This window comes from Talpa occidentalis, unplaced genomic scaffold (genome assembly GCF_014898055.3).
Source record: "Talpa occidentalis isolate TD23 unplaced genomic scaffold, MPIMG_talOcc4v2.1 talOcc4.5, whole genome shotgun sequence".
In the NCBI taxonomy this organism is placed as follows: Eukaryota; Metazoa; Chordata; class Mammalia; order Eulipotyphla; family Talpidae; genus Talpa; species Talpa occidentalis.
Window position 1 is genome coordinate 129715 of NW_023604861.1, and position 27536 is coordinate 157250.

General features: G+C 70.2%; 1 protein-coding gene across 2 annotated transcripts; it reads left to right on the forward strand.

Annotated features, from left to right (window-relative positions):
- On the forward strand, positions 1 to 27210 carry RASA3 (RAS p21 protein activator 3). 2 transcript variants are annotated; one of them, XM_037528656.2, is made up of 24 exons: positions 1 to 83; positions 8397 to 8514; positions 12509 to 12612; positions 12896 to 12990; positions 15535 to 15611; positions 16624 to 16704; positions 16959 to 17031; positions 17793 to 17869; positions 18176 to 18280; positions 18664 to 18820; positions 18924 to 19072; positions 19162 to 19276; positions 19374 to 19448; positions 19743 to 19866; positions 20007 to 20113; positions 20583 to 20660; positions 20959 to 21036; positions 21684 to 21757; positions 22893 to 22999; positions 23524 to 23606; positions 24707 to 24915; positions 25332 to 25435; positions 26313 to 26496; positions 26857 to 27210. In XM_037528656.2, exons 1-24 carry the CDS (start codon positions 29 to 31, stop codon positions 26930 to 26932), a joined length of 2505 nt encoding a protein of 834 aa, XP_037384553.1. In that variant the 5' UTR covers positions 1 to 28; the 3' UTR covers positions 26933 to 27210. The 2 variants fall into 2 exon arrangements, with proteins under 2 accessions (XP_037384553.1, XP_037384555.1); XM_037528658.1 differs by lacking the exon at positions 26857 to 27210 and having other exon boundaries at positions 24707 to 24796; positions 26313 to 26391.
- The last annotated feature ends 326 nt before the right edge of the window (positions 27211 to 27536 follow it).

A 27536-nucleotide genomic window follows, 5' to 3' on the forward strand; every position in this document is an offset into this window, starting at 1 on the left:
GGCTGCGGGGTCGGCCGGCGGGCCCAGCATGGCGGTGGAGGAGGAGGGGCTGCGCGTCTTCCAGAGCGTGCGGGTCAAGATCGGTGAGCGCCGCGCCGGCCCCGCCTGGGGGTCGCGCCGCGGCGCCTCCGGGCGGCGCGATCCCGGGCGCGGCGGGCTCGCCGCCCCCCGGGACCCTCCGGGCGCACCGGCGGCGGCCCCGGAGCCCCGCTCGGCCCCGCCCTGGGCCGCCGGGCCGGGCCGGGCCCGGGCGCGGCGCGGGGCGGCGGGGGCGCGGCGCGGGGAGGGCGCGGGGCGCGCGGGCCCCGGAGCCCCCGTTCCGGAGCCGCGGCCCGGCCTCGGGGTCCGCGCCCGCGCCCGCGCCCGCAGCTGCCTCTCCCGGCCCCGGACGCCCCCGGCCCCGGGCGGGCCGAGCGCGCCCCCCGCGCGCGGCTGTGCCTGTGCCTGTGCCGGGCGCCTGGGCGCGCGCGCGTCTTTGTGCACAGCCGCGCGCCGAGGGGCGGCGGGGGCGCCTCGCGCGTGTCTGCCCGGCGCTGCCGCGGGCCGGCCCCGCTGGGACGCGCCGCCCGGCCTGGCCCCCGGCTGCCCCCGGGCCCCCCCGCGCCGCCCCGCCGCCCCGCCGCCGCCGCGGGCCTCGGGCCGGGGAGGGAAGCGAGACGCGGAGGCAGAAGGGGCCGTGCGCGCCTCCCGGCCGTCGGGGCCGCCCTTCTCCCGCTGCGCCCGCACGCGGGGACCCACCTGCGGGTTTCGTCCTGGAAGGAGCTGGGGTCTGCGGCGCTGCTGCAGGTGTGGCCGCGGGGACAGCTCTCGTCGGGAGGCCTCTGGGGCCCCGGGCGGACCTGCCCTCGGGCCTCTCCCCGCCGCCCGGGGCGCACACCCCGGTCCCGGGAGCCGGCGCTGGCCCGCGGGGCGCGTGTCAGTTGTTGGTGACACCCGACGCCGAGGAATCCCGGCCGGCGGGCGCGCTTTCCTGTCTGCTTTATTTTGGTTCGTGGCTCGCGGCTGAGGAGCTGGCGGGGCCTGGCGGAAGCGAGTGCACGGGCCTGGCGCGCCCAGCGGGGAGGCTGCTGGAGAGGCGCCTCTTGTTTGCGCGCTTGAATCTGCTGCGGAGGACCCCAGGGCCTGCACCGCTCCTGGCCGGCCGCAGGGGTGCCTCTGCCGGGGGCTCCCCCTCCGTGAGTCCCGCGAGCTCTGTGGGGTCGGGCTGGGGGCTTCTGCGGGACAGCGCTGTGGCCGAGTGCGTGGGTGTGGCCCTGGTGGAGCTTCCTGTGCTGGCAGGAGGGGCTGGGCGCGGAGGGCTGGAGGAGGCCTGTCAGGCAGAGGACGAGGCGGGGAGCCTGGGCTCGGCCGTGTGGCCGGGCAGGCCACGCTCCTCCCTGCTCTGCGCTGGTCGGGCCGACACACTGCAGCCCCCTCCTGCAGACGGCCATTCCTTGGACCTCCCGAACCCCCACATGGGGTCCACACAGTGGGGCCTTCACGGCTCCTGTGCGGGCCCTGAGCAGGAGTCTGCACCGGCAGCTGGGGACCGTGGGTGGGTGGGCTGGTGTGGGATGTCTCCCGCCGCACTGCGGCTGGTGAGCAATGCAGGGCCGGGGAGCCTGAGTGTGGGGCGCTTGAGGGTGCCCCCCCATGGGCTTGGGCGCCGAGCCCGTGGCTCCTTAGTCTTCTGTTGGGGCTACCTGCTTGCATGAGCCTGAATCTTGGGGGAGCCAAAGGGCGGCGAGGCTTGAGCTGAGGACATGGGGTGGCCACATGCAGGTCCCCCCACGCCTCTGTGGCCTGCGTGGCCGAGCTGTCCTCCGCACGCTGCGCTGGGGCCCAGGCAGGCCTGGGGGAGGCTGTTCTCCCAAAGCGGACTGAGGGGTGTGATGGGGTGAAGGGGCTTGTGGCCGGGCCTGGGCCTCCTGCTCTTCACCAGTGTTGGGACACGGGGTGCTCTTGGTTTCGGGCGGAAACGAGCAGAGCCCCTTTCTCTCCCCGCTTCCTTCTCCCACCTTCGCGCTGAGACGGGCCTCAGGGCCTCAAGAACGTGACGCCGCCGCCGAGCTCTGTTACGGAGGCCCCTCTGAGCCCTTGTCTCAGAGACCAGTGACTCCCCATTAAATCTCGGAGGGCCGCTTGGGGAGTCTTCCTGCGCCCCGTCTGGGTCTTATCTGTCTCTGGCAGGACCCCGTCCTGACAGGCCGGGTGGCGTGGTGCGGCGTGGTGCTGAGTCTGCGTGAGTCAGGGCTCAGCCTGGGGCAGGCGGGCCACTTCCTCCGGGCAGCGATCCCTCAGCATCACTCGCAGCCCCTCCTCGCGCTCCCTCCCTGCATCCCCTCCCGATGGCCACTGGGTTTCTGCTCTGGGTGCGCTCACCAGGGCCAGTAGCTGGAGCTGCCCTCCCAGTTGAGAACAGCCAGTGGCCGGCCCTGCCCGGCGGGTGAGGGTCGCCTCTGCACGGTGTGGCCCGGGGCTGCTGTTGCGGGCGCGGGGGGCCTGGCCCTTCTCGTGAGCCCCCGTCTCAGAGCACGTGCACTAGCCTTGCCGTCCACCTGCGGGGCACAGGACCTGGGGCTGACCGGCGCCCTGTCTGGCAGGCCCTGGACCAGCACCATCCCTGTGGGTCTGCAGGCCAGAGCAGGCCCGAGGCGGGAGCTCAGGGCTCGCGGGGTCTGCTCTGCTGCAGGAACTTGCTGCTCTTTTACCTGACTCCTCCCCGAGGCGGCACACCCCTCTCTGCGGGTGGGGGTTAAGGGGCAGCTTGGGGCCGTGGCAGCCCATGGCCAGTGCTTGGGGTGCACCCAGAGGGGCCTTGTAGTGGTGTGGGCTTGGGATCCCTGCTGCTATAATTACCCCACACTCTATTAACCGGGCTGAGCTGGTTGCTTGTGGTATTTTTAGCCCCGGGAACTACCCTGCGGCCAGGCCGGCAGGGAAACAGCAGCTCTGAGCTGGGTCCTGCCCAGTCTCTGCACCTGGCGTCTCCCTGGTGCTGGAGCTGAGGAGAGACCTGACGCCACCCACCTCCTCCAAGGCTTTCCCCGGGAAATGGCGGATGTGACCTTAGGGAATGGCCCCCGTGGGATGTGCACTGACCCCACCTGGGTGATCTGGAAGGCAAGCAGTGGCCAGGCGGGCGGTCAGGACACAGACGGCCACCACCACAGAGTGTGGCTCCTGCAGCCTGGACAGCCTGCCTATCGGGACGTGGCGCCAGTGGAGATGGTTTGGTCCCGTCCCTGAGCTGGTGAGGCCCAGCCTGAGGGATGGGGCTGGCGAGGCCCAGGTGGGGTGTTTGGAGGGGTCACCACCCCAGAGGGTGGCGTCTGAGCCATGGGGTTTGCAGGCGAAGGTTGTGTCCCTCCCAGCTGCAGAGTGGAGGCGCCGAGGGCGCACTGTGGAGGGCCTTGGAGGGATGGCCGTTGGAGGCTGTGGAGGGAATGGTCCTGGAGGGGTCGGGGGGCTCCTGGGAGTGCCAGGGCAGCAGAGGAGAGGCTGTGAGTAGCCACATCAGGAGTCCCCAGGGGAGTCTGGCTCAGTCTCCACTGACCCTCCCCGCAGGTGCTGAGAGGGGCCCTGCCCAGTGTCCATGCTGTCAGTGCGGAGAGGGAATCCTTCTGGGCACTTAATGCACTTTGGTGGGCAAAGGCACTTGGGGGCTCCAACCCCGCAGGGCCTTCCTTGGCCAGCCGAGGGTCGAGAGAAGCCCCGCAGGCTCCAGCAGCGGCCGCATGTGCCTGCGCTGGAATTGAGGGGTGGCACGATCCCAGTCAGCACCTGGGCACCGAGCGCCCGGGGATCCAGGCTTCCTGCCCACAGGCTGCCCCAGCACTGGGTGGGTCCAGCCCACTTCAGACACAGTCACCGAGCCAGAGGCGCGGGCGTTTGGTCAGTGCTGCAGCCCGCCTACCTGTGCTGCCGCCCACCTGACAGCCCCCCACCTGTGAATCCCACCCACCTGTGGATCCCACCCACCTGACAGGCCCCCATCTGTGCAGCCCCCCACCTGTGGATCCCACCCACCGGACAGCCCCCCGTTCAGCCCCCCACCTGTGGATCCCACCCACCTGACAGCCCCCAACCTGACAGCCCCCACACCTGCACAGGGGCTCACACAGCCATACGGGGCAACGTGCATGGTAGAGGCTGTGCTGAGGGCCTCAGTGAATCCCCCCTTTTCGAGAAACGAGGCCTGCCTCCGGCCGAGGCTGCCTGCTTTTCCTCCCCACCGCGTTTCTGTTCCTCCTGCCGCCCAACATCCCCAGAACATAGAGAGCCATTCCCCTCTGCCCCAGTGCTGGGGGTGGAGTCCCAGAGGTCAGCGAGTCGGGCACCCTTACACTTGGGGGCCTTGGGCTCTGCCGGCCCCACGGAGCCGCCCTCCCGGAGGCTGCCAGCCCAACCCACCCTGCGCCTTCTGCTCTCAGCCTCCAGTGCCTGCTGATGCCACAGCAGCTCCAGGCCCAGAAACAGACACAGGCCTAGACCCGCGCTCAGTCCCAGAACCAGGCCTGGAACCAGGACCAGTCCCTACCCACAACCAGGCCCGGAGCCAGGGCCAGTCCCAACCCAGAACCAGGCCCAGACCCAGGCTGAGTCCCAACCCAGAACCAGGCCCAACGCAGGCCTTCCTGAGAGCCATTTGCCCGTTAGCTGGGCTCTGGGCTGACAGGACAATTTAATTAGGTTCAGGCCTCTGTGATTCGTTTGGGATTGTGACAGAGGTGGGGGAGCTGGTCCTTAGGGTGTCCTCTGTGCAGGGGGAGGGGTCTCCCTTGTGTGTCCCCCGCCTCGGGGCTTTCCGAGGCGGATCTGACGGCGACACAGAGGGTGTGCGTGTGCGGACCCCAGGGGGCGGGCTGTGCTGGCCTGGAGCGGAGGCTGGGCCGGGAGGCGGCCACTCACTCCTTTCCCACGGCCTGGAGGCCACGGGGAGGCCACAGGGAGGCCGGGGAATTCCACAATTGGCCAGGCCAGCCCTGGGACGGCTGCAGCTGCTCGTGACTTGGGTCTGACTGTACCTTCCGGACCTTGCAGGGGCCACGTCCCAGGATGGCCACGTGCTGACTGTCCAGGAGCCGGCTGGCTGCACCCCGCGGGGCAGGGGCTTCCTTTCGGGGGCTGTCCCGCAGCTATCCATGGCCCCTGGCCTGGGTGACCCAGCTGGCACATGGGCACACACTCAGATGCGCGCGCACGCCCAGAGGGCGGTGAGCCGCGCTGTGGGCCGGGCCCCTTGAGTGGACGGCCGGAGCCACCTTCCCGCAGCGGGGCAGCGCGTCGACGCGGTTGTCCTCCCGCACGCTCAGTCTTTCTCCTCCACTGCTGGGCTTTCCCTCGCTCCCCGGAGCCGACCGCTTTCTCAGTCATCTTTGTTCTTAACGTTGTGACGTGGAGCAGATGCCGCGGCCTCCTGCAGCCTTCTGGGTCTCCCGCCTGGGCTGGCGGCGGCCGGGTGCTGCCGCTGGGAGGGTCGGAGGCCTGGGCGCCTGGCGGGGCTGCCCCTGCAGGGGCCGCTGCTGCCGGAAAGCCCCCGGGAGACTGTGGGTCCCGGCCAAGTCGCTTCCAGAGGGCCGCAGGGGGCAGCCTCTGGGGGAGATGAACGGCCGCCACGCCAGGCTTTAGGGGTGCCGCGGGGCGCTGCCTGCCTGCCTTCCCGCCTGCCCTGGGGGCCGCCGACTCCGCCGGGACTGGCCGACCTGCTGGCAGCCGCGGCCACGCCCCTGGACCCCAGCTGGCCCGGTCCATCTGGAGGGCGCGTTCCTTTCTGTGCTCATCACTTCCTGCTGCGCGGCTGCGGGTCAGATGCTTGGAGAGTTTCTCAGCCTTTGGGCCGGGAATGTGGTTCTGCCCGGCCCGGCCTGGAGGCGTCACCTGGGGGCGCCTCCTCAGTTCAGTTCTGGCCCCAAGGGGGGTGCGCTTGGCAGGGCCGCGGGGCTGGAGGCCGCGCCACGGGGCACCCGGCTGGGGGAGGGCTTGGGGCGGGGCGGGGCGGGGCCGGGCCGGGGAAGGGGCGCTCCTCCCCAGTTGGGCCCTTTTCTTGGGCTGCACGTGGTCGCGACTCCCTTCTTGCCTCCCGCCCGCCCCGTCCGCCCTGTCGGCCTCGCCGGTGGGCGCTGGTGCCCGAGGGGCTGGCGTCCGTATGGCCGGCAGGACGCGTCCAGCCGGGCTTCAGATTTGGGACGTTTCTGTGCTGGGAGGCCTGGCAGGGCGGATGAAAGTGTGAGGGGCGGTGGTCAGGGCTGGGGCGGCTGGCCGAGATGGTGGTGGCCGGTGGGACGGCCTCCTCATCACGCTGCTGTCCAGGAGAGGTGGCTCTGCTGCCCCAAGAGCTGCGGGGGGACTGGAGTCCAGGCTGCACTGGCCAGCAGCCTGCTCCTCTGACCCCTGGCTTCCCTGCAGGTGGTGCCGCCGCCTGCGCACGCCCACACACGCCTGCACACGCCCACGCCCACCTGCCAACGCCGGCGCACACACCTGCACAACATCACACACCTGAAGCCATGCTCTGGCCAATCCCCCCAGCCCTGTGTGGGAGGGTCCACGCAGGAGCCCCTGGGTGCCATGGACACTCCAGCAGTTGGGGGGCCCCCGTCCTTTGCTTGCCATTCCCATGGGTCTGACCCGTGCTGTGCCCACGAGGCTCGTGGCCGTGGGGGGGTCTCAGGAGCCGCTGGGGCTGGCCACACCCTGACCACACCCTGGCTGTCCCCTCTAAGGCCCTCTCTGTGCTTTGGAATCAGGGACTCTGGGCACCCCCTCCTCCTGCGGCGTTTGCGGGAGAATTTCCCGTTACCTTGTTCTCTTTGGATCCTGCCTTGCATTTGCGCCCCTCCCTCCGCCCGCGGTGCCGGGTTGCCCTGCTGTCGGAGGGCACTAATTAGACCCTCGAGGCTTTGTCTGCTCTGCTATTACGGAGGCGGTGTTCAGCAGCTTGAGCGTTGGAGGCTATTTTGGAAGGGAAGGGTTGTCAGGCGCGGGCGGCGCAGGCGGGCAGCCCCTCTCTGGAGACGCCGGGGTCTTGGAGCCCTCATGGAGCCTCCAGTGCCAGCCCAGGCCGCAGCCCCAGGAGACCACGCAGCGCGGCCTGTCGGGTGCAGGTGGGACGCCCCGCCCTGTACCCTGATGGCTCGTGGTTTTCATGAGGCAGGAAATACGACTCTCCTTTCAGTGACTAAAGTGTGGTTTGCAGTGGAAACGCGGGCGTCGGCGGGGGCTGCGCCTCCTGGGGCCTCGCCTGGATCAGCCCTTTGATTCAGGTGTTTCTCCTTGGCCTCGGGTAGCCTGTGTCCACCCTGTGTGCCCCTTGTCCCCGGAGACCCCGCGCCCTGTCCCTGCACCCCACCCCTGGGGCCAGCAGGGGGCACCATACCCTGTACATATGACCTTTCACCTCTGTCAGAAGCCCCCGAAAGTCTGTGTTTTGACATTTAACAACTGAGGCAAGTCACTCAGTCTCACACACCTCTTCCCAGCGGGGCGTGTGCTGACACGGGCAGGCATGTACAGCTATGTGATGATGTGTGCAGGCGTGTGCTGGCCCATGCTGTCATGTGCTGGCCTGTGTTGGCGCGTGCTGGCCCGTGCTGGCCCAGGTGTGCTCCTCACGGGGCCCCCGGAGCGGAGCGGCTCGGGGCGGGCCAGTGCTGGGATGGCCCCCTCCAGGGAAGGCCCTGCCAACCCCTTCAGCTCAGCCTTTGACCTGAGGTCAGACTTGCCCTGGTGACACGGAGGGCACAGCTGAGAGTGGCCTGTAGACGGCGGGAGCCGGGTGTCCAGGCGGCTCCCGGCTTCCTCCTGCGGGCCAGTGGCTCCGCACCTCAGCCAGGACAGCTCCTGGTTGGCCCTCGGCACTCATGTCATTGTCGCCCCGACTTGGCTCTAACACTATGAAATTAAATTCAACATAGAGAAGGGCCTGGAGAGGAAGGGTAAACGGAACATTGCACAGACCACGGGTTGTCACTCAGCCTGAAGAGGAGCGTGCGGGGCTGTGGACTTCGCGTGGAGCACTCAGTGCCGCGGACAGGGCAGGTCCCGCCTGACTATGGAGTGTGGGGCGGGGTGGGGCTTGCTGAGCCAGAGGCTCAGTCTGGCAGTGAAAAGGTTGTGCAGGGGCCCCTGGGCAGGTGCGCACGGAGCAGAGGTGGGGCAGACGGCAGCCCTCATCCTAGGCCGCGGCACAGCTGGAGGCCACGGGGAAGGGCTGCAGGGCCAGACCAGCCGTTGCCTGGCTCCCCAGCGTCCCTTCGCACCCGCCTCTGAGGCCGCAGCACGTGCCTTTTTGTGTGCGTGGTGTCCCGTGGGTGTTTTGACACAAGAGCAAGAATATGGGCCTGCGCAGGGCTGGGGGCGCCGGGTGTCCGGCAGCGGCCCGCGCTAAGCCGGTGTGCGTCCACCTTGTTTTTCAGGTGAAGCCAAGAACCTCCCCACGTGCCCGGGGCCCAGCAAGATGCGGGGCTGCTACTGCACCGTGAACCTGGACCAGGAGGAGGTCTTCCGCACCCAGACCGTGGAGAAGTCCCTCTGGTAACCGCCGGTGCTGGGCGCGGGGGCCATCCACACCGGGACGGACAGTCAGGACCTGAGATGGCGCATGGCCGCTGACTGCTGTCCTCGAAGGTTTCCCGAGCGGCCTTTGAGGGGACGCAGGGTGTCTCGCCCGATGGGGCTGGGCTGCAGGTGGAGGGGTCGCTGTGACCCCCGTCTGCCCTCGCTTGCACGGTGGGGGCTGAGGACTTGCAAAACTCGCTGGTCGGCTGGGTGGGGGCGCCATTTGCATTTCCGAGTCTGGACCACGCCCGGCTGCAGCCAGTGGCAGGCTGTGGGCAGGAAGTGGTGGCCCCTTCAAGGTTGCCCGCGGCGCTGTAGGGGTGGGAGGGAGGCCCAGGCCGCCAGGGGGAGGAGGCATGGCCCCCCTCTGTGGAGTCGCGGGGGTGGGGTGGGGGGGACATGGGGGGTGGGGGTGGGGTGGGTGGGGTCACAGGTGGGGACGTGGTCCAAGTGGGGTCACAGGCGGGGCGTTTGTGGTCTGGGCAGGGGCCAAGGCGGGGCGTTTGTGGTTCTAGGTGTGGTGTCACAGGCAGGGCGTGGGCCAGGTGGGGCGGGCCCCCTTGGTGACACCAAAGCCGGAGCTTGTTTGTGCCCGGGGTGGCAGAGGGAGGGGCGGGTGGAGCCCGACTCCGCCATGGGGTTTTGACTCGGGTTATGCCGCGCCATGAAAAGAGCTATTTTGAGTTTGGGAACATTTTCAGCCGATGAATTACACCCTGCAGGGCGCTGCTTCTGGGTGGGGGCGGACGCCCCTGCCGACCTAATGAATTTCATTCTCAGAAAACTGTTAAGGTTTCTTGCCCCCACGAGACTGGAGGCCCTTCCGCCCGCCGAGCCCGCTGCTGCCACCCGGCGGCCAGGCCAGCGCCCGGCCCGGTCAGCCACTGGCTGGAGAGCGAGGCCCGTCGTGAGTGGAGTCGGGGGTGGAGCCGCCGCTGCGGGGACGGTTCCTGTGGAGGAGCGGGCGGCCTCCCCGGGGACCGGGCCAGGCGGCTGGTTTCAGACAAGCTGGAGAGAGACGTCTGATCGCAGCCCGTGAGATAAGCGAGTTTGGGGGAGTGAGGCTGGAGCTAGAGGCGCCGCGCCCCTGCCCCCCACAGCCAGGACCAGACACAGCCCCAGGACCCACAGAAGCCCCGGTCCTCGCCCCACACGGGGCTCTGGCCCTACAGGCGGCTCACAGCTCCTCGCAGACTCTCCTAGTAACGCCAGTTATTTTTTGTTGACTTTTTTCATTGGCTCAAAGGACGTTTACAGGCATTTACCTAATGCCAGATGGGGGGCCAGAGAGAGACCCACAGAGGACGGTCCCCGGGTGTCAAGGCTGTGGGCACCAGGCATCCAGGGAGCAGCCTGGCAGCAGGGCCCATGGTCTGTGCAGACTGAGGCCCCAGGCCCAGCACCCCCTAAGCGGCCGGCAGAGAGCCACCGCCCCTGCCCCCGACCTCCGCGGGGACCCCCACCCCCCAACCCCACCCCCCCTCTCCTCCAGCAGCCTCCAGGCCTCGTCCAGTCCCCACAACCCTGGAGGGGTTCCCTTCTGGGGGCGGGGCCGGCAGGGGGCTGCCTGTGACTCAGCAACGCCAGATGGATGTGGGGGATGCAGACCTCCTCCCCTTTCCGAGCTCCCTGGCCCCAGCCAGCGCAGGAAGCGCCTTGGAGCCCGCCCGCCTCGGCTCTGCCGCAGAGCGCTGAGGTGGCCATAGGAGAAGAGCCCCTCGCCCCCGTTTGTTCCCCAAGAAAGTGACTTGGGGCCAATTTACGTCACGCTGGGAAGATGCCTTCCCTGGTAGAGGCCACCGGGAAACGAGCCCTCAGAGTGGCTGGGCAGCCCCTGGCCCCTGCAGGCGGAGACGCACAGGCTGGCGAGGCCACCGCGTGCAGATGCCGGGTGTAACCAGGGCACCGCAGAGGCCCAGCCCCACAGAGCAGCGCCCACCCGGGGGGCACAGGGCGGCTCAGGTCCCTGAGGAGCTTCTCTTGCCCTGGTCCTGAGACTCAGCCGGCCCCCCAGTCATTTCCTAGGAGAGCTGGCACCACGCCTCAGGGGCGGACCCTGCCCTTCACATCGCAGTATTTAAGGCAAGCCAAGTGCTTTGGGCGGGCGGCGCTTTTTCTTTCTTTGGAACGAGGGGGCTGTGCAGGCATTAATCACGCATCTGACGCCATGGCCTGGAGCTGGGGACAAAGCTGGGTCTGTGCGGAGAGAACCCCCAGGTTAGGCCCGATAGTTAGGGGTGCTGGGCTGTGTGGCCCTTTGAGTCCACTACAAAGAAGCTATTGTCCTGCAGATGTGGAGGGTGGGGTCCCCCCCCACCGTGACCCCTACTTCCTCTGGAGAGACCTCCCAGCTCTGCTGCCCAGGGGGGGCGCAGATGCTCACGGGCCCGGTGGCCTGTTGCTCGGCAGGTGCTGGCCTAGGGGTCCTTGCCTGGCAGGACCTGGCTCTGGGGGGCTGAGGTGGCAGCGGCTGCCGCCCGAGCCTAGGCCCCGGCTGGTGGAGGGTGGGCCTCAGTGTCCCGTGACACCCTTAGGCCTGTGGGTTCGGGATTTCCGTTCTGAGCCACAAGAAGTTCTCAGTGGACTAGCATCCCGGACCTGAAAAGACGGACATTTAATAGAAAACGGGCCAGGGCGTGACGGCAGCCAGGGCGTGCCGGCCGCTCTCGGAAGCCGTCCAGGCAGGGCGAGTCCACGGGCACCGCAGGTTCCCCTGCAGGAGGGGTGGCTGGTGGGGCCGTCGGGGTGCCAGCTGCTCCTGGAGTGCGGACAGCGGCTGCCAGTGGGTGTGACCCATGGCTGAGGGGCTGCCCTGAGGGCATGCCTGCCCCAGGCCTCCCAGGCCCGCCATGCAGAGGAGGCCGCACAGACCCGCCCCGCTGTGCCTGCTCTGGCATGCGTTTTTATAGTGCAGGTTCTCAAAGGCAGCTGTACCGAGTCCACTCCTTTAGGGCTCGCCTGCTCAGAGGCTGCTGCCACACTCGACTCCAGACATTTCACCCCCACAAGCAGCTCACCCACTTTGTCCCCATACCTGCTCACCTTGCCCCCCTCTGGGCACCCCTCTCCTCTTGGTCCGGGTGCCCTGTCCTGGGCCCTGCCCCGGGTGACCCGGCTGCGCTGGTTGCCCTGGGCTTTGGGAAGATGGTGCCACGGAGGCTCCCCAGAGCCAGCTCTCAGGAGGGGTCAGGTCGTTGCTGGGCTGTGTGCAGGGGGTGGGCACGCCCGCTTCTCCGTTCATCGGTGACCGACTCTGAGGCTGGTTACGGTTTTGGCCGACGTGAATAATGCAGACTCGCGTGTGCAGGCCGCGCGTGGGCAGGGCTTTCCTCCCTGAGGGATGGCCTGGGCCGGCTCCCCGTCCAGGTGCCTGCGGCTTTCCAGGCCGCGCTCCACAGAGCCCGCCGCGCCAACCTGCTGGGTCTGGCTGGGGTTTCATGAGATCAGATCCTCGGTTTTCGCATGAAAGAAAAGCAGCATCTTGTTTTCAGCTAGACTGAGAGAGGCGCTTTCCCGCCAGTGTGGCTTCCTTAGAGGAGCACGACTCAGGCGTCCAGGACCAACCCGGCACCCAGGCCCACGTGTGTGGCTGCCAGTCGTGGCCAAACCGGCCTCGGGCGTTCTCTGGGTCTACCCAGATGCTGGTGGTCCATCGTTTCCCTCAACTTTCTTGGGGGGCTTTTGTGTCCTTCTAGATGCTTCTGCAGGATCCCCCAGGCAATGAGCAGGCCCTGGGGGTCTGGGGCCACGGAGCGAGGCGCCTCTTCCTCCTGTGGAGATGCTGCGGGGCCGTGCCCCGGCCCCCCCAGCCCGGGGCCCCACGTCTCCCCGTGGGCCCCACGCAGCCCTCGCACCACTGGCCAGACCCTCCTGGCCCGAGGCCCGCAGCGGCCCTGCCCGCCCTCCCTCCCGCTCGGGCCCTGGAGTCGGGGGCGAGTGCGGCTGCGGCGCTGACGCCCGGTCCCCGCAGCCCCTTCTACGGCGAGGACTTCTACTGCGAGATCCCGCGGAGCTTCCGGCACCTGTCCTTCTACATCTTCGACAGAGACGTCTTCCGGAGGGACTCCATCATCGGTGGGTGCGCGTCACCCTTGGGGGCTGGCGGGGGCGCCCCACCTCCCCGCTGCGTGTGGCGCCTGCCGGGTCCCCCCAGGCCCCCATGTCCCGCCCCCGGCCCCGGCCTCCCCTCCACTGACCTGCTGGAACCATCGCCCTTGACTGGGCCCGGGGCCGGCCGGAGCGACCCGCCTCCCGGGCCCTGAGGCGCCGAGGCCTCTCCCGTGTCCGCGGGCGGGGGGCGCCGCTGGTCGGCGGGGCCGCGGCTCCCGGGCACTCCACGCGCCCCGCTGCCGTCCAGGGAAGGTGGCCATCCAGAAGGAGGACCTGCAGAAGTACCACAACAGGGACACCTGGTTCCAGCTGCAGCACGTGGACGCCGACTCGGAGGTGCAGGTGAGGCCGAGCCGCGCGGCCGGGGGGCACGGGGGGGGGGGGGGGGGCGGGGGGCGGCCGGGCCGGGGCCGGGGCCGGGGCCGGGGGAGGACGCAGCGGCCGCCCCTGCCGGGCCGAGACCCGCCCGGACCCGCAGGCGGGGGCGCACCCGGGCCCCGACGGCTGCGGGCGGCTCCGGCCGGCGGGGGCCTCGCTGTCCCCGGCGTCTGCGCGGCCGGGCGCGGGCCAGAGCCCGGGGTCGCGGCGCCTGGGGCTGCCGGGGCTCCGGCGGCAGCGGCTCTCGGGGCGCCTCCGGCGCGACCGGCTTATATCCCCTCGGGAGCCCCGCCCACGGGCCTGATTGGCCGCTCTCTATCCTGGGGCTGATTGGACCATTTACCCATCAGCCCATCGCACCTGATTGGGCCACGCCGCAGCCCCGGAAGTGCGGCCGGAGAGCGGCTGCTGCCCGCGCCCCGCCCCCTCCCCTCCCCCCGCCCCCCGGGGGCCCCGGGGCCTGGGGGGCCTGGGGGGCCCTGGCGGGGGGAGCCGCCCCTGTCGCGGGGCCGGAGCCGCGGGTGCGGTGGGGGACGCGGGAGGACGCGCTGACCTGCCCGCCGGGGGGCCGGGCGGGCGGGCGGGACTGTCCGGCGAGGCCCGCCCTGGCCCCGGCGCTGACCGCGCCCCGCGGCTTTGGCGGCTGCGGCCGGGCGCGGAGTCCCGCGAGGGAGTGACCCGGCCCCGCGGCCGCCCTGCTTCGCGCCCTCACGCTCCCCGGGCGCCCCGGGCCCAGCCCGCCGGAGCGCGAGGCCTTGGGCCGCCCGCGTCTCCTGGGGCTGGCCCCGGCCTTGCGAGCCGGCGGCCCGCGGGCTCCCCTCGGCTCCCGCGAGGCCGGGTGGACAGAGAGGCCCGCTCGCTGCACAGCGGAGGCGCAGCCAGGAGGGCCCCCGACACCGGGAGCCCGCGGCTGGCGCCCCACGCAGGGCTCAGGACCCACTCGGAAGGCTGCCGCGGGGCCTGGGGGAGCGGGGTGCGGGGCCTGGGGGAGCGGGGTGCGGGGCCTGGGGGAGCGGGGTGCGGGGCCGAGGGGGTGGGGCAGGGCACGGGTTGCAGCCGTTTCTGCTGCTCGGCCCTGCAGCCCCTCCGGTCCTCGCCTGCGCCCCCAGGGCGCCCCTGTAAGGCCTCTGGCTTCAGCCCTACAGAGCTGCTCAGCCTGTGACCTGCCCTGCACTGAGTCTAGGCGGCTGGGGGGGCCTGGGGGAGCATGGGGTCCTGGTAAAGTGCGCGGGGGGAGGGGGTGCCTGGGGAAATACCGGGTGCCGGGGGTACCTGGGAGCACCTGGCATGCATGGCTGTCGCCCTTCCCTCCTCAGCCTGAGCTGGCCGCTGGCTGCAGCTCCCCGGGAGGAGGCGGAGTCCAGGCTCCCCTCTTGTGCCCTCCCCAGCCCATCGCGGGCTGGCACCTTCAGGGCCTGCCCTTTAATGTGCACCTGCAAACTTCCCCGCCGGCCATTCCATCCCGAAAGGCTCATCTGTGGTTCTCAGAGGGCAGTGGCCAGCACGCGGGGCTCTGGGCCCACCTGCCCCACAGGCCCAGTCAGGAGAGAAGGGCTGCCCAGCGGGCGGCGGGTAGGAGTGGGCCCCTCGCCTGGAATGGCCCTCACAGCCCCGTGGGTCCCTTGGAGGGGAGCCTGGGGCAGGTGCTGGGTCTGGGCCCTCCTGCTGGCCCCTGGAGAATCAGGACAGCCCCGCCGGGTGGCTCTGTGGCCGCAGTACCTGTGGGGCCACGGCTGGAGCGTCTCTCCGCGGCGGGGAGCGGGGCGGATGTGGGGGCAGCGCGGGGAAACCAGCTGAGCCCAGCCGACCAGCAGGTGCGCGAAGTGCAGGCCCACGGCCCACAAGCTGTCCCGTCCTGAGGGCAAGCCACCCCCTCCCTGCTCGCTTAAGAGGTGGACACCGCGGCTGCCCGCAGCCCCAGAGGAAGCCAGGGGCTGGGTCTCCTGGGAAAACGGGACGTGGGACTCGCTCGGGCAACCGTCTGAGCAGGCAGCCTTTCCGTTCCCAGGAGCCCGTCCTCCTGCGGCCGCTGCCCACGCTGGAGTTAAGCCCCTGGGTTGGAACCTGCGGCTGTGCCAGTGTGGCCGGGCTCCGCCTGGGCCCCTGACGGGACCTGAGCCCACCTGGCCGGTGCTGGGAGAGACCTGCAGGGTGCCCCTCACCACAGCTGCAGGCCTGACCACTCACAGAGTGGCCTCGCCAGGCCTGGGTGAGCAGCAGGTGGGCCCACGCGGGTGGGCAGGGGAGGTGTCCAATGGCCTCCCCCTCGCTCCTCGGCCGCTTTGCCCCGCCTTCTGGAAGCCGCCGCGGGCAGCAACCGCCCACCTGCAGCACAGGCCCAGGTCCCCAGCCTGGCAGCCAGGCCTTCGCCAGTGCAGGCGTCTGCGGGCCACGCCTGAAGGACACAGCTGTGTCTGCCCACTGACGCGTCCTGCAGGCCTGGGCCTGCACCCCACAGGAAGATGGGTGGCCCGGTGCTGGACATCCACACCCTTCTGTGCCTTCCAGGGCAAGGTCCACCTGGAGCTGAGACTGAGCGAGGTCATCACCGACTCGGGCGCCGTCTGCCACAAGCTGGCCGCACGGTAAGGACGGGCTGCGGAGGGCGTGGGAGCCCCGGCCCCAGAGTCGGCCTCGCCGGGAAGGCATTGCCTCATGGGCCCGACGCCCCTGAGCACCCCCAGGTGGAGGGCGGCTTGCACAGTGGGCACTGGGCACCAGTCAGCCCTCCCAGGGAGGCCCCGACACTGGCCGCCGGGGGGGGGGGCACAAGCAGCCAGAGGAGGCGAGAAGCAGGGGCGCAAGGGGCACTGCGGGCAGCGCGGGCTGTGGACACACAAGTGAGGTGTTCTGTAGGCGCACGTGCAGGCCCCGGTGGGGTGGCGTGGGGCCCGCAGGGCAGGCAGCTCCATTCGGCTCCTCTCCTTCTTCCTGCCCGTGCTCCTGCCGCCTATGCCGCACTGGGCATGAGGCGGGACCCGTGTCCAGGTTGGGTGGGCTCCAGGGCGACAAGCTGGTGCTGTGGCCTGGGGCGGGGTCCTGGTCTGGACGCTGTGTGGCCAGCGGTTCGTGGTGCAGCCAGTTTCCCTGCCGGGGGTGGTGGTGGTGGTGGTTCTGGGCGCCTTCTGACCGCGACACAGGGTTTTCTCACCGAAACCGGGACGCTGGGTTCGGGGTGGGTGGCGGCCGCAGCCCAGCTTCCCGGACAGCAGCGGGCGTCCGGGGAACGACTGTGCCGGTGGGAGGCCCGACTCGCCCACGAGCCTCCAGAGCAGGCCCAGGAGCCACCAGACTGGGCTCGAGGCCAGGGGGCAGCCAAAACCCAGAATCGAGTGAGCAGGGGCCTCTGCTGCGGGAGGGCGGGGCACACCCACCTTGACGCCCGGAGGGCCACCTGGGTGCTGAGGGGGCAGGAAGCCCTGCCTGGAGCTGTCCCCATCCACAGCTGTCCCCACCCACCCCCCCCTCACGGCCAGGAGCGGGGCACTCTGGGCCCAAACTACTGGCCTGGGCTGAGCGTGGATGCAGCTGCAGCCCTGGGTCCCAGAGTGGCTGGGGTTGCTACAGGGGGGCCCTGACACCCCCATTTCCTTGCAGCATCCTTGAGTGCCAGGGCCTCCCCATCGTGAACGGGCAGTGTGACCCCTACGCCACTGTGACGCTGGCTGGACCTTACAGGCAAGTGCTTGGAGGCCAGGGTGGGGGGTTCCTTACTTGGGGGTCGGGGGCCCTGGAGGCCTGGCCCGGGGGTCCTCACTCGGTCCCCGGGAGGCAGATGTGCGGCTGCCCCTGCGAGCAGCGGCTCTTCACCCGGGGTCTCGGCTTTGGGAAGGGCTGGGTTTGGGGCCTCCCAGCCGCAGCACAAGATGGTGGGGACGGTCGAGCTTCGGCGCCAGCAGTGTTGTCCTTCCTGACGCTCCCCTCGGTCACAGGTCGGAAGCCAAGAAGACAAAGGTGAAGAAGAAGACCAACAACCCCCACTTTGACGAGGTGTTTTATTTTGAGGTTGGTGCCTGGAGGCGGCCTTGGTCCTGAGCCCAGCGAGGCGACACAGGCTCAGGCTGTGGGCACCGGTACTGGGAGTTCGGGGAGGCCTCCTGCCTGCAGTGCCCGCGGCATTACTCGCTCTACCAGAAGCGGTTGGAGGCGCGTCTGGCTCAGCACAGTGCCTGAGGGAGGGTGCGGGTGGCAGGGCAGCGAGGGCCAAGCTGGGGTCCAGGGCTGTGTGGGAATGCCTGAGCCACGTGTGGTGGGCGTCACCAGGAAGGGCTCCTCAGAGCAGGTGGCAACATGGACTGCAGAGAACGTTCTGGAAAGGCTGGACACTGGCGCCTGGCTGGAGCCGGGGGAGCGCCGCAGCAGGGCCCTATCATCGCACCCACCCACCCTTTCTGTCTGAGGGCCCTCGAGACCCCCCAGCCGCCGGGGGGGAGGATCCCCTTCAGCTCCACCCCCACGTGCCCTGGACCTCACACGACCAGCGGGCCGGGCTCAGGCAGCCACCCCACTCGAGTCAGGGTCACTTCTGCGTTGACCGGCGGGAGGCGGCCCTAGTCTCCAGGCTCCTGCAGGGCCATCCCGCCCCAGGCAGCGGTGCGGGGTCGAGTGCAGGGTCCGGGACCAGGCAGAGCCCCCAGGCCACCCGGGGGCTGTGGCTGGGGCCCACAGGGTGCAGGGGGCCAACGGGGCCGCACTGCCCGCCCTAAGTGAGCGTCCTGCGCCCCCGCAGGCGCCCGGTGTGGCTCACTGCCCACATCTGCCCACAGGTGACCAGACCTTGCAGCTACAGCCGGAAGTCCCACTTCGACTGTGAGGAGGAGGACGTGGACAAGCTTGAGATCCGGTGAGAGGGCGGCCGGGAGCCCCTGGGACGGGGTCAGCACTGCCCAGATGCTCGAATGTGGCTTACGGGGGGCCCTGCCCGCCCTTTGTGGAGGCCTCAGCGACACACCAGGGAGCAGGAGGGCTGTGCCCCGCAATGCGGGACCTCCAGGGCCTGGCCCTGGGTCTGGGGCCCCGGGGTGCCGGCCTCTGAGCCCCGTCCAGGGCGCTGCTCTCTGGGTGCTGCCTCCCTGCTGCGGGGCAGGGAAAGGGCGGGCGGTCAGACCCCGGCCGCAGCCGGGGCTGAGCGCGGGCGGGCGCCTTCCAGAGTGGACCTGTGGAACGCCAGCAACCTCAAGTTTGGAGACGAGTTTCTGGGAGAGCTGCGGGTCCCGCTGACCGTGCTGGGGCAGTCCAGCTCCTACGAGGCCTGGTGAGCGCGGTGCTCAGTGCGGGCGGGCGCCGCCGCGGACGCCCTGCTGCCCCGGTGGGGGCGCCCGGCGGTCCTGGGGCGCGCCCCGCGGCCAGGGGAGGCTCCGCGGGGCCGGGCGCGCTGGCGGGAGGTCGCGACCCCCGCCCGGGCTTCAGCCGGGCTCCGGCCGGGCAGCAGATCCGGGCGCCACGGGGTCCCCCACCCCCGCCGGCCTGCGCTCGCGGGCTCCGGGCGCCCCTCGCTGCGCCCCCCCCCCCCCCCCCCGGGCCCTGCGCCGCGAGGGTCGGGAGAGGCGGCCGCGCACCCCCGCACCCCCGCTGCCTCCCGGCCCCGCGTCGGGGAGCCCCAGCCCGCGCCCGGGCCAGCCGCCCCGCCTCCCGCAGGTACTTCCTGCAGCCGCGGGACAGCGGCGGCAAGAACCTGAAGCCCGGGGACCTGGGGTCGCTGCGCCTCAACGTGGTGTACACGGAGGACCACGTGTTCGCGTCCGACTCCTACAGCGCGCTGCGCGGCCTGCTGCTGCGCTCGGCCGACGTGGAGGTGCGCCTGCGCGAGCCCGGCCCCGCCCCCGCTCCCGGCCCCGCCCCCGGCCCCGCCCCCGCCCCCGGCCCCGCCCGGCCCGCGCTGACGCCGCCCCCCGCAGCCCGTGTCGGCGTCCGCGGCCCACGTCCTGGGCGAGGTCTGCAGGGAGAAGCAGGAGGCGGCCGTCCCGCTGGTGCGGCTCTTCCTGCACTACGGCCGCGTGGTGCCCTTCATCAGCGCCATCGCCGGCGCCGAGGTCCGCCGCACCCAGTGAGTCCCGCCGGCCCCGCCCCGGCCCGGCCCGGCCCTGGGGCCCGCCCGCGCGCCGGCCGGCTGGACAGCGCCGCCCGCCCTTCCAGGGACCCCAACACCATCTTCCGCGGAAACTCGCTGACGTCCAAGTGCATCGACGAGACCATGAAGCTGGCGGGGATGCAGTACCTGCACGTCACGCTCAAGCCCGCCATCGAGGAGGTGCGGGGGGGCGCGGGCGGGGCGGCCACCGGCGGGGGCCCCGCCCGCGGGCGTCTTCACAGCGAGGACGCGGCCCCGCCCGCCCCACGTCCCGCAGATCATCCACAGCCACAAGCCCTGCGAGATCGACCCCGTGAAGCTGAAGGACGGCGAGAACCTGGAGAGCAACATGGTGAGGCCCCTCCCGCGGCCGGGCTCCCGCCCGCTGCGCCCACACCGGCGCCCCGGCCTCTCCCTGGACGGCAGGGCCTGGGCCGCGGCCACCCCGAGTCCACTGGCTCCTGAAGCGTCTCCCGCCTCCCCGGGGCTCTCAGTCAGCCCCGCCGAGTCCCCCTCCTGCCTTCAAACGGGAGAGTCATTTCCGCCTCCACGGGGACAGGGCGCAGTGGGCGAGCCCCCCTGCTTGGGCCAGTCCCCCACTCTGCGCTCGGCCAGGTGGGACCGGGCCTGACCGCCCCCTCCCCAGGAGAACCTGCGGCAGCACGTGGACCGCGTCTTCAGCGCCATCACCAAGTCGGGGGTGAGCTGCCCCACCGTCATGTGCGACATCTTCTTCTCCTTGCGGGAGGCGGCCGCCAAGCGGTTCCAGGGTGAGTCCTGGGCAGGGGGCAGGGGGCCGAGCTGCTGGAGCGGCCTCCCGGGCCCTGGGCAGGGCTCTGGGCTGCAGCTGCCCCTGGGATATGGCCTTTGTGCTGAGGCCTGGCCCGCTGACCCGTCCTCTGCCTTGCAGATGACCTGGATGTGAGGTACACAGCTGTGAGCGGCTTCATCTTCCTGAGGTTCTTTGCACCCGCCATCCTCTCTCCCAACCTCTTCCAGCTCACACCACACCACACGGTAAGGGCACTGCCAGCCGGAGTCCAGCAAACCAGCTCTCCCAAACTAGCAGGCCCGGCCAGGCGGCCCCCACCAGGCAGCCCCCGCCAGCCAGCCCCGGCCAGCCAGCCCCAGACGGGTAGCCCCCGCTAGACAGCCCCAGCCAGCCCCGGCCAGACAGCTCTCTCCAGACAGCCCCGGACAAGCAAGTCACCAGCTACCTAGTTCTGAGTCGTGACTGGTGGGGTAGGGGCTCCACTGCGACCCTTGCTGGGGTGCTGGGCTCTGGGCCAGGGTCTTGGGGGGCCTGAGACCTGCGGCCGCCAGGAGCGGGCAGCTCTGGAGTCAGTCCCCCTCCCAGCGTCTGCCGTCCGCGGCTGTGTGCGCGTAGGGCAGTCATGGGACGTGCTCGTCTCGGCCGCAGCTCTGGCTGGGCACGTCTCTGGAGACCTGCGGTGAAGCGAGCCCCTCCCCCCCCACCCCTCCCCAGGACCCTCAGGTGTCCAGGACGCTGACCCTGATCTCAAAGACCATCCAGACGCTCGGCAGCCTGTCCAAGTCCAAGTCTGTGAGTTGCTCCCCGTGAAGCACGTGTTCTCAGCAGGACCTGAGCAGCCCCTGCCCCTGGGCCCTCCCGGCGCAGCTGACCTCGCCGCTGCCCACTGGTTTGTGAACTGGCCTCAGCACCTGCCCTGCGCAGGGCTGTGGCTGCTGGCCAAGGGCCAGGACCCCAGGGCTCCCGCGGCGGCAGGTCAGCCTCACCCACCCGGCCTGCCTGGCCACGTCCCGGCAGGCCGGGGACTGTCCCCTGGAGAGGCCCTCGGGGTCACGAGCCGCAGCGCTCGCTCAGAGGCATCTCCTTCCAGGCCAGCTTTAAGGAGTCCTACATGGCCGCGTTTTATGAATTCTTCAACGAGCAGCAATACGCCGACGCGGTAAAAGATGTGAGTGTCCGCTCGGCCGCTGCCGTGTCCTGCCGCTCCCAGGACACAGCCGCCTTTCGAAAGCCTGGCTAGAGGCCGCGGAGGTGGCCGTTAGCCCTCCCCCAGCCAGACAGCCATCTGCCCTCGGCCCCAGCCCCATGCTGGGATGCCCTCCACGCCAGGTCCCCCCTCCATCCCTCGTGGCTCGTCCTCCAGGGCCCCCAAGCCCTGCTGCTCCTGACCTAGGTCCTAGGCCCAACCTCGGGGCCACTGCTTGGGTAGAAAGTCTCGTGGACCCTGGAGCTTTGGGTTTTTTCCACTTTTGGAAGTAATTACGAGATTTGTTTCCCAGAAATCATAAAAACTGGCCTAGAAAGGGGGGTTGGGGGGTGGGGGCTGGGCAGCCTTGCAGGGCAGAGGCCCAAACAGGCCAGGACAGCCGGCAGCAGAGCCACGCCAGGCCGGCTGCCCAGGCCCCTGGAGGAGAGGGCGGCGGCTCCCCCAGCTGGCCGTGTCCAGCGAGGGGACAGCTGGGCATGGAGCGGCCGAGGGAGAGAGAGAGGAAGGCACAGATGCCTTTCAGGTCGGGGACCCTGGCCCAGCGCTGGCCCTGAGACCTCGGTCTCGGGGTGCAGCTCCCCTTTAACGCCCGCTTTCTCCCATTTCAGTTCTTGGACCTGATCTCATCATCCGGGAGAAGAGACCCCAAGAATGTGGAGCAGCCCATCCTGCTCAAGGAGGGGTGAGGTGGTGCCGCCCTCCCCAGTCTGCGGGCTGCCGGGCCGCAAGAACCTGGGCCACATTCTCAGACCAGGCCGTGCTCACCAGGAGGGCCTGTGCCGTCAGCCCCCGGCCTGGCAGCCCCTGTGCCCCCAGGGAGCCCCCCAGGACGCAGCCCAGCAGGGCCCTCCAGTGCTCTCGGCCCCACACCCCTACTCCCTTCTACGGGGGCGGCTCCTTCGCCGCGTAGATTGGCCAGACTGCCTGGGTCAGCAGCAGGCCGGGTACTGCCCACGTTGCCTCCTCTCTGCTGGCTGGGCCCTGCAGGGCCCCTTTGTGCCGTGTCCAGCAGCAGACAGGCTCCTCTGCAGCCAAGCAAACCCACAACTTGCAGGGGGGCAGGTACTTGCCGCAGCTCCTGAACACCCAGGACTCCCGTGAGGGCTGTGCCGCCATGGCTAACCTGCCGAAGTGCCGCTCCCAGAGGCGGCGGGGCTGGGCAGGATGCGCCCCCCGTGGACTGCATGCCCCGTCCCGAGACCCTTGGGCATCCCATGACCCTCTTGTTCCCGGCGTCCCCAAGCCAGGGGCCGCATGCCCTCTCCTCATCACGAGTGCAGGGCTTCTGCCCGCCCTCGGCCCCACGCGGCCGGACACTCAGCAGGCCTTGCCCTCTTAAAGTGGAGCCTGTCACACGGGGCTGCTGGTTCTTGTCGCTGCTTCTGCCTGCGCCCCCGGGGGCTGGCCGCTGCGGGCTCTCGGCCTGCCCAGGGAGGGTCAGGGTGGGGCCAGCCCCTCCTTTTCTGGGGGAGTGGAAGCCAAGGGGCCTCCACTTTCTCCCTGGACCCCTGGCTGCAGGCGCCCCCACGGCAGCCCGGGCGCAGTCTCAGGGTCTCTCTCGCAGTGGGCACTGGGCTGGCTCTCAAGGCCTCCGGACCCCATTCTGGGGACAGTGGGGTGCGGTTAGTTTTGAACTTGTCCAGAGGCAGCGGCCAGTGCTGCCTTTTCAGCCTGCCTCCTGGGCACAGGGCTCGGAAGGGCCACAGGTCGCCCCAAGCCCAGGGGGCGCCCTTGGTTTGCGCCCGAGTCTGGCTGTGGTGGGGAGGGCTGCCTGGAGGGGCCTGGGGCAGCAGCTCACGCCGTCCTGTCCACCACAGGTTCATGATCAAGAGAGCACAGGGCCGAAAACGCTTTGGGATGAAGAACTTTAAGAAGAGATGGTTCCGCCTGACAAACCACGAATTCACCTACCAGAAGAGCAAAGGTCCCGAGAAGTTGGCTCTGCTTCCTCAGGCTTTGCTCCGGGGTGGGCGGGCCAGCGGGAGCTGCCCAGCCGGGCGCTGCTGCCCTTCCTTAGCTCTGCCCTCCGCTGGCCGCTCTGCTCGTGACTCCCGAGGCCGCACCAGTTCGGGGACCGCAGGAGCCTGGGTCTTGCCAGGCCTGTGCGTCCGTTCCGGGCTTCCTCCGTGGTGGGGAATGGCCGGGCTGAGGGGCGGGGCCGGGCGCAGGACGGACAGCGCTGGGGCGGGGCCTGGTGGGCAGGGGCAGGGCCGGGGGCAGGTCAGCCCGGCAGCTTAGGAGACTGGCCCCGGCTCTTGGCCTCTTGGGGCCGTGGGCCTACGTCACACAACTTAGGGGGGGTGGTTTGGAGAGCACAGTGGCCCCAAGTGTCCTGCCTGAGCCTGCCAGGCCTGGCCTTCGGGACGCACAGCCTCGGCCACCCTGCCCTGCGCCTGGGGGAGGTTCTCTGGGCGCGGAGCCCTGCTCAGGAGCCCCTTTGCGCCCCAGGAGACCCGCCACTCTACAGCATCCCCATTGAGAACATCCTGGCGGTGGAGAAGCTGGAGGAGGAATCCTTCAAGATGAAGAACGTGAGTGCGGGGCCAGGGCTCGTCCCCCCACCCCGGCCGCAGCTGGCTCCGCGCTCCCGGCCCAGACTGGGCTGTGCCCGCCCGCCCGCCGCTGTCCGGCCCAGAACCGCAGTGTCTTCCGAGGCGTGGACCCGCCCGCCCTTCTGCCTGCCGCCCTGTGCGGGCTCCGCCCGCGCACAACGCTCTGCAGGCCCCTGGCCAGCGTCGCCCCTTGCGTGGCCCGAGAGCAGCCCTCGTGCCCCCAGACCTGGCCTGCAGGCCGGCCTCTGTGGCCATCCCTCAACCTGAGTTGGGGTCCCGCCGGGCCCTGAGCTCAGGTTGGGGTGGCATCCTGGCCTCTCCTCTGCTGGTGTCTGCAGCGTCCCCGGCCATGGGCTCACTGCCCTCTCCGCACGTAGACGCCGGCTATGCGGGCTGCGGCAGGACCGAGCCCTCGGGCTCCTGCCCCCTCTGGGCCTGTCGTCACCCACCAGGCCCAGGTGCCCGCCTGCCCGGACAGCCCCTCCTCTCAGTGCGGAGGACATTTGAGGTCCTGCTCGAACTGTCCAGCCCGAGGGCCCTCCCTGGGCTGAGGCCTGCCCACCTCCCTACCAGGCCACCCTCCTCTGCCCTTGACCTTCCTCCCTGCTGTCCTCTGTCCCAGCGCACACCCTGTCCCCTGTCCTTAGTGGTTCTGCTCTCACTTGTCCCCTCGGCTTCACCCCCCATGGGCTCTCCCCCTCTCTGTCCTCTCACTGGCTGGGCAGAGACGCTGGACCACACTGGGTCCCCAGGACCTGGGGCGCTGCCTGCGCTCAGCCATGTTTGTTGAGTGAATAATAAGTAGAAAAGACGCTGGAGAAGCTCTGGGAAGGAGCGTCCCCAGGGCATGTGGGGGGTCTTTGACGGACAGGCCTCTTGGCGGAGGCGGCAGGGGGGCGGCAGCATCCCCAGGGGCCCTGTAGGACAGCCACCGGGTGGCAGACGGGCCTAGGCATGCTCGGGCGGTGGCCGTCAGGGCCCCGAGGGGCGCGCTTAGCTCCCAAGGAGGGCCAGGGTGGGGGTGTGCTGCCAGCCTGCACTCCCCTTGGGCCCGGCGCCTGAGCCTGCCCGCCTCCCAGATGTTCCAGGTGATCCAGCCGGAGCGGGCGCTGTACATCCAGGCCAGCAACTGCGTGGAGGCCAAAGCCTGGACGGACATCCTCACCAAGGTGAGCCAGCGCAACCAGCGGCGGCTGACCGTCTACCACCCCTCTGCCTACCTGAACGGCCACTGGCTGTGTTGCCGGGCCTCCTCGGACACGGCCGCCGGCTGCAGCCCCTGCACCGGGTAGGTGTCATCGGAGGCGGCCCCGCCCCGTCTCCCATTCCCAGGAGCCTCCGGAGGGCCATGAGGGCCAGAGAACAGGGAGGCCCCAGGAGGGGCTCCACCCTCCCTCCCTTGGAGCCGAGGCTGCCCCGTCCGCCCACAGTGCGCAGCCCCGAGGGTGGTGGCAGCCCGGCCAGTCCTCGCTGCCGGTGCTGGGGGAAGACGAGCCCGCCAGCCCCCTACCCCACGGCACAGTTGCCACAGCTCCCCAAGTCTCAGAAGTGGCCGGCCCTGCCCCGGAGCCTCTGGACCAGAGGCCCGGCCTGCCCTGGGAGCGGTGGCCCCGGCCCCAGCCCAGCCCCATCTTCTCTCGGAGCCGGCTGGCACAGGCAGGCGCGTGACCAACATCACTGTCCTCGCTCTGCCTCCCGCGCCAGGGGCCTCCCAGCAAACATTCAGCTGGACATCGACGGGGACCGGGAGACCGAGCGCATCTACTCCCTCTTCAGCTCGTACATGAGCAGGCTGGAGAAGATGCAAGGTGAGCCTGGCGGCCGGCGGCCAGCAGCCTGCTCTCGCGTGACGCCCGCGCTCCGGGCGGAGGGCTGCGTTCTGGTTTCTTTTCAGGGAGACAAATGCATGTGAGCGTGCACACGCGTGTGAACCGCTGTTATCATGGGCACATCTGTGGACACGTGTGTGCATGGCAGACACCTGTGGACACACCTGTGTGTGCGGTGACGCCTGGTGCCTCGCTGCTGGGCGGGCAGGGGCAGGCGCTCTGGGACAGTCGGGCCAGCAGACGGTCTGTCACAGAGAGGCTGTTGACCGGCCAGCGGGCGACGGGGCCGTCACTGGTCAGTGGATGGGATGGTGACCGGCAGAGGCGGCCAGTTCTGGCTGCCCTCGCTGCCCCGCACCTGGGTGGCCGTGGTCCTAGGCTGAGGCAGGGATGGGGCGCATGGCCTATAGTCTTCCATGGCTGGACGGCAGGGCTGAGCGCCCAGAGGCGGCGACAGGAGTCTGCTTGGGCGCGGACCCCTGCTCTCTGGTCCAGCTGGGTGGGGGCAGCAGAGCGGCTGGCCACCGGGTCTGCGGCCAGATGGGAAGGCTGTCCAGTGCAGCTGTGGGGCAGGTGGGGACCTGGGCCCTCGAGGCCCCCGCCAGACCCCATGAGAGCCCCCACGCTGTGCAGGCGCCAGTGGCAGGGCGGGAGGCGACACCCTCAAGGGTAGACACGTCTCTGTCTGGGTCCTGCAAGTCCCCTGATGGCCCCTGACCCACGGCTGTGAGCCTGCCGGGCCCGTGACCGGGAGCCACGGCGTTCCTCCTGGCTCGGTGGGCGGTGCGGGCAGCTGCACGGTGGCCAGGGCAGGCCGAGGCCACAGCTGGGCTCCCAGCACCTGCCCTGTCCACAGAGGCCTGCGGGAGCCGGTCGGTGTATGACGGGCCAGAGCAGGAGGAGCACGCCGCCTTCCTCATCGACGACCCCCAGGAGACCTACAAGACCCTGCGGCAGGTCATCGCGGGCGTGGCGGCCCTGGAGCAGGAGCATGCCCAGTACCGCAGGGACAAGTTCAAGAAGACCAAGTACGGGAGCCAGTGAGTATGGGCAGGGCGGCTCCTCCACCCCCGGGACACAGGTGGGTCAGCCGAGAAGGCCGGGGTGGGGTGCTGGGACAGTGCACACACCCCACATACCCCACCCCTGCACACGTCCCTCACGCCTACATACTCAGCCCACACATGCACACAGCTCACGTGTATGTGCACCTACACACGCCTGCACCTGCTCTGCGGTGCATGCCAGGCACACACCCACATGCACACACACATGAGCCGGCCCGGGCAGGGTCGGGGCTCCTGCCCTGAGGCTGGCTCCTCTCCTGCCCTGGCTGGGCGGGCGTCTGTGGCAGATGGGCCAGCCAAGCCCAGGCCTTCCGCGTCCCCTCCCCGCTGCAGGGAGCACCCCATCGGAGACAAGAGCTTCCAGAGCTACATCAGCCAGCAGTCGGAGGAGTCCACGCACTCCATCTAGCCGCGGGGCCGCCGCCGGGCGCTGGAGTCCGCCTGTGCCAGGGCGCCTCCCCCACTGCCCTGCGGGCCGCCCAGGCCGTCACACCCACTCGCACTCACTTCAGCTCAGCCAGACGGCGAGCACCTCTTTCTCCTGGACCCCTTCCCGGCGGCCCGGCCTGGCTCAGCTGCGCCTGGGGCCCTGACCCGGGCTGGAGGGTCGGCCTCCGGCAGCCGCCTTGGCAAGCCCAGCCCGGGGCACTCGACGCCGGGCCCGGAGTTCTCAGGCACGCTCCTGCGGCTGACCGCTGTGTCCCTGGGGCCGGGCCGGGGCCACCGCCCCATGTCCGGGCGCCTCCGTCTGCCCGGCTGTCGGTGGGCCCCGGAGCGTGCGCGCCCACGCCTGTCAGCCCCGTGGAAGCTTCCCGATATTTTCACGTCGGCACACGCACCACTTCCAAGCAGTTTTCTTAACGTTTTTAAAGGACCGTTTTTAATTAGCTTTGCTATAAAGCGACTGCGGACGCGGCCCGCCCGGCGGAGAGGAGGGCGCCGGCGGGACCGCGAGGGAGCCGGGGGGTGGCGTGGCTCAGGGCCCACCGGCCGCGCGCACGCCGAGACGCTCG

Coding starts and splice junctions, on each gene's coding strand:
- RASA3 (XM_037528656.2), top strand. CDS start 29: ATGGCGGTGGAGGAGGAGGGGCTGCGCGTCTTCCAGAGCGTGCGGGTC. Junction 15,612..16,623: donor TGCCACAAGCTGGCCGCACG/GTAAGGACGGGC, acceptor ATTTCCTTGCAG/CATCCTTGAGTGCCAGGGCC. Junction 18,281..18,663: donor TCCAGCTCCTACGAGGCCTG/GTGAGCGCGGTG, acceptor CGCCTCCCGCAG/GTACTTCCTGCAGCCGCGGG.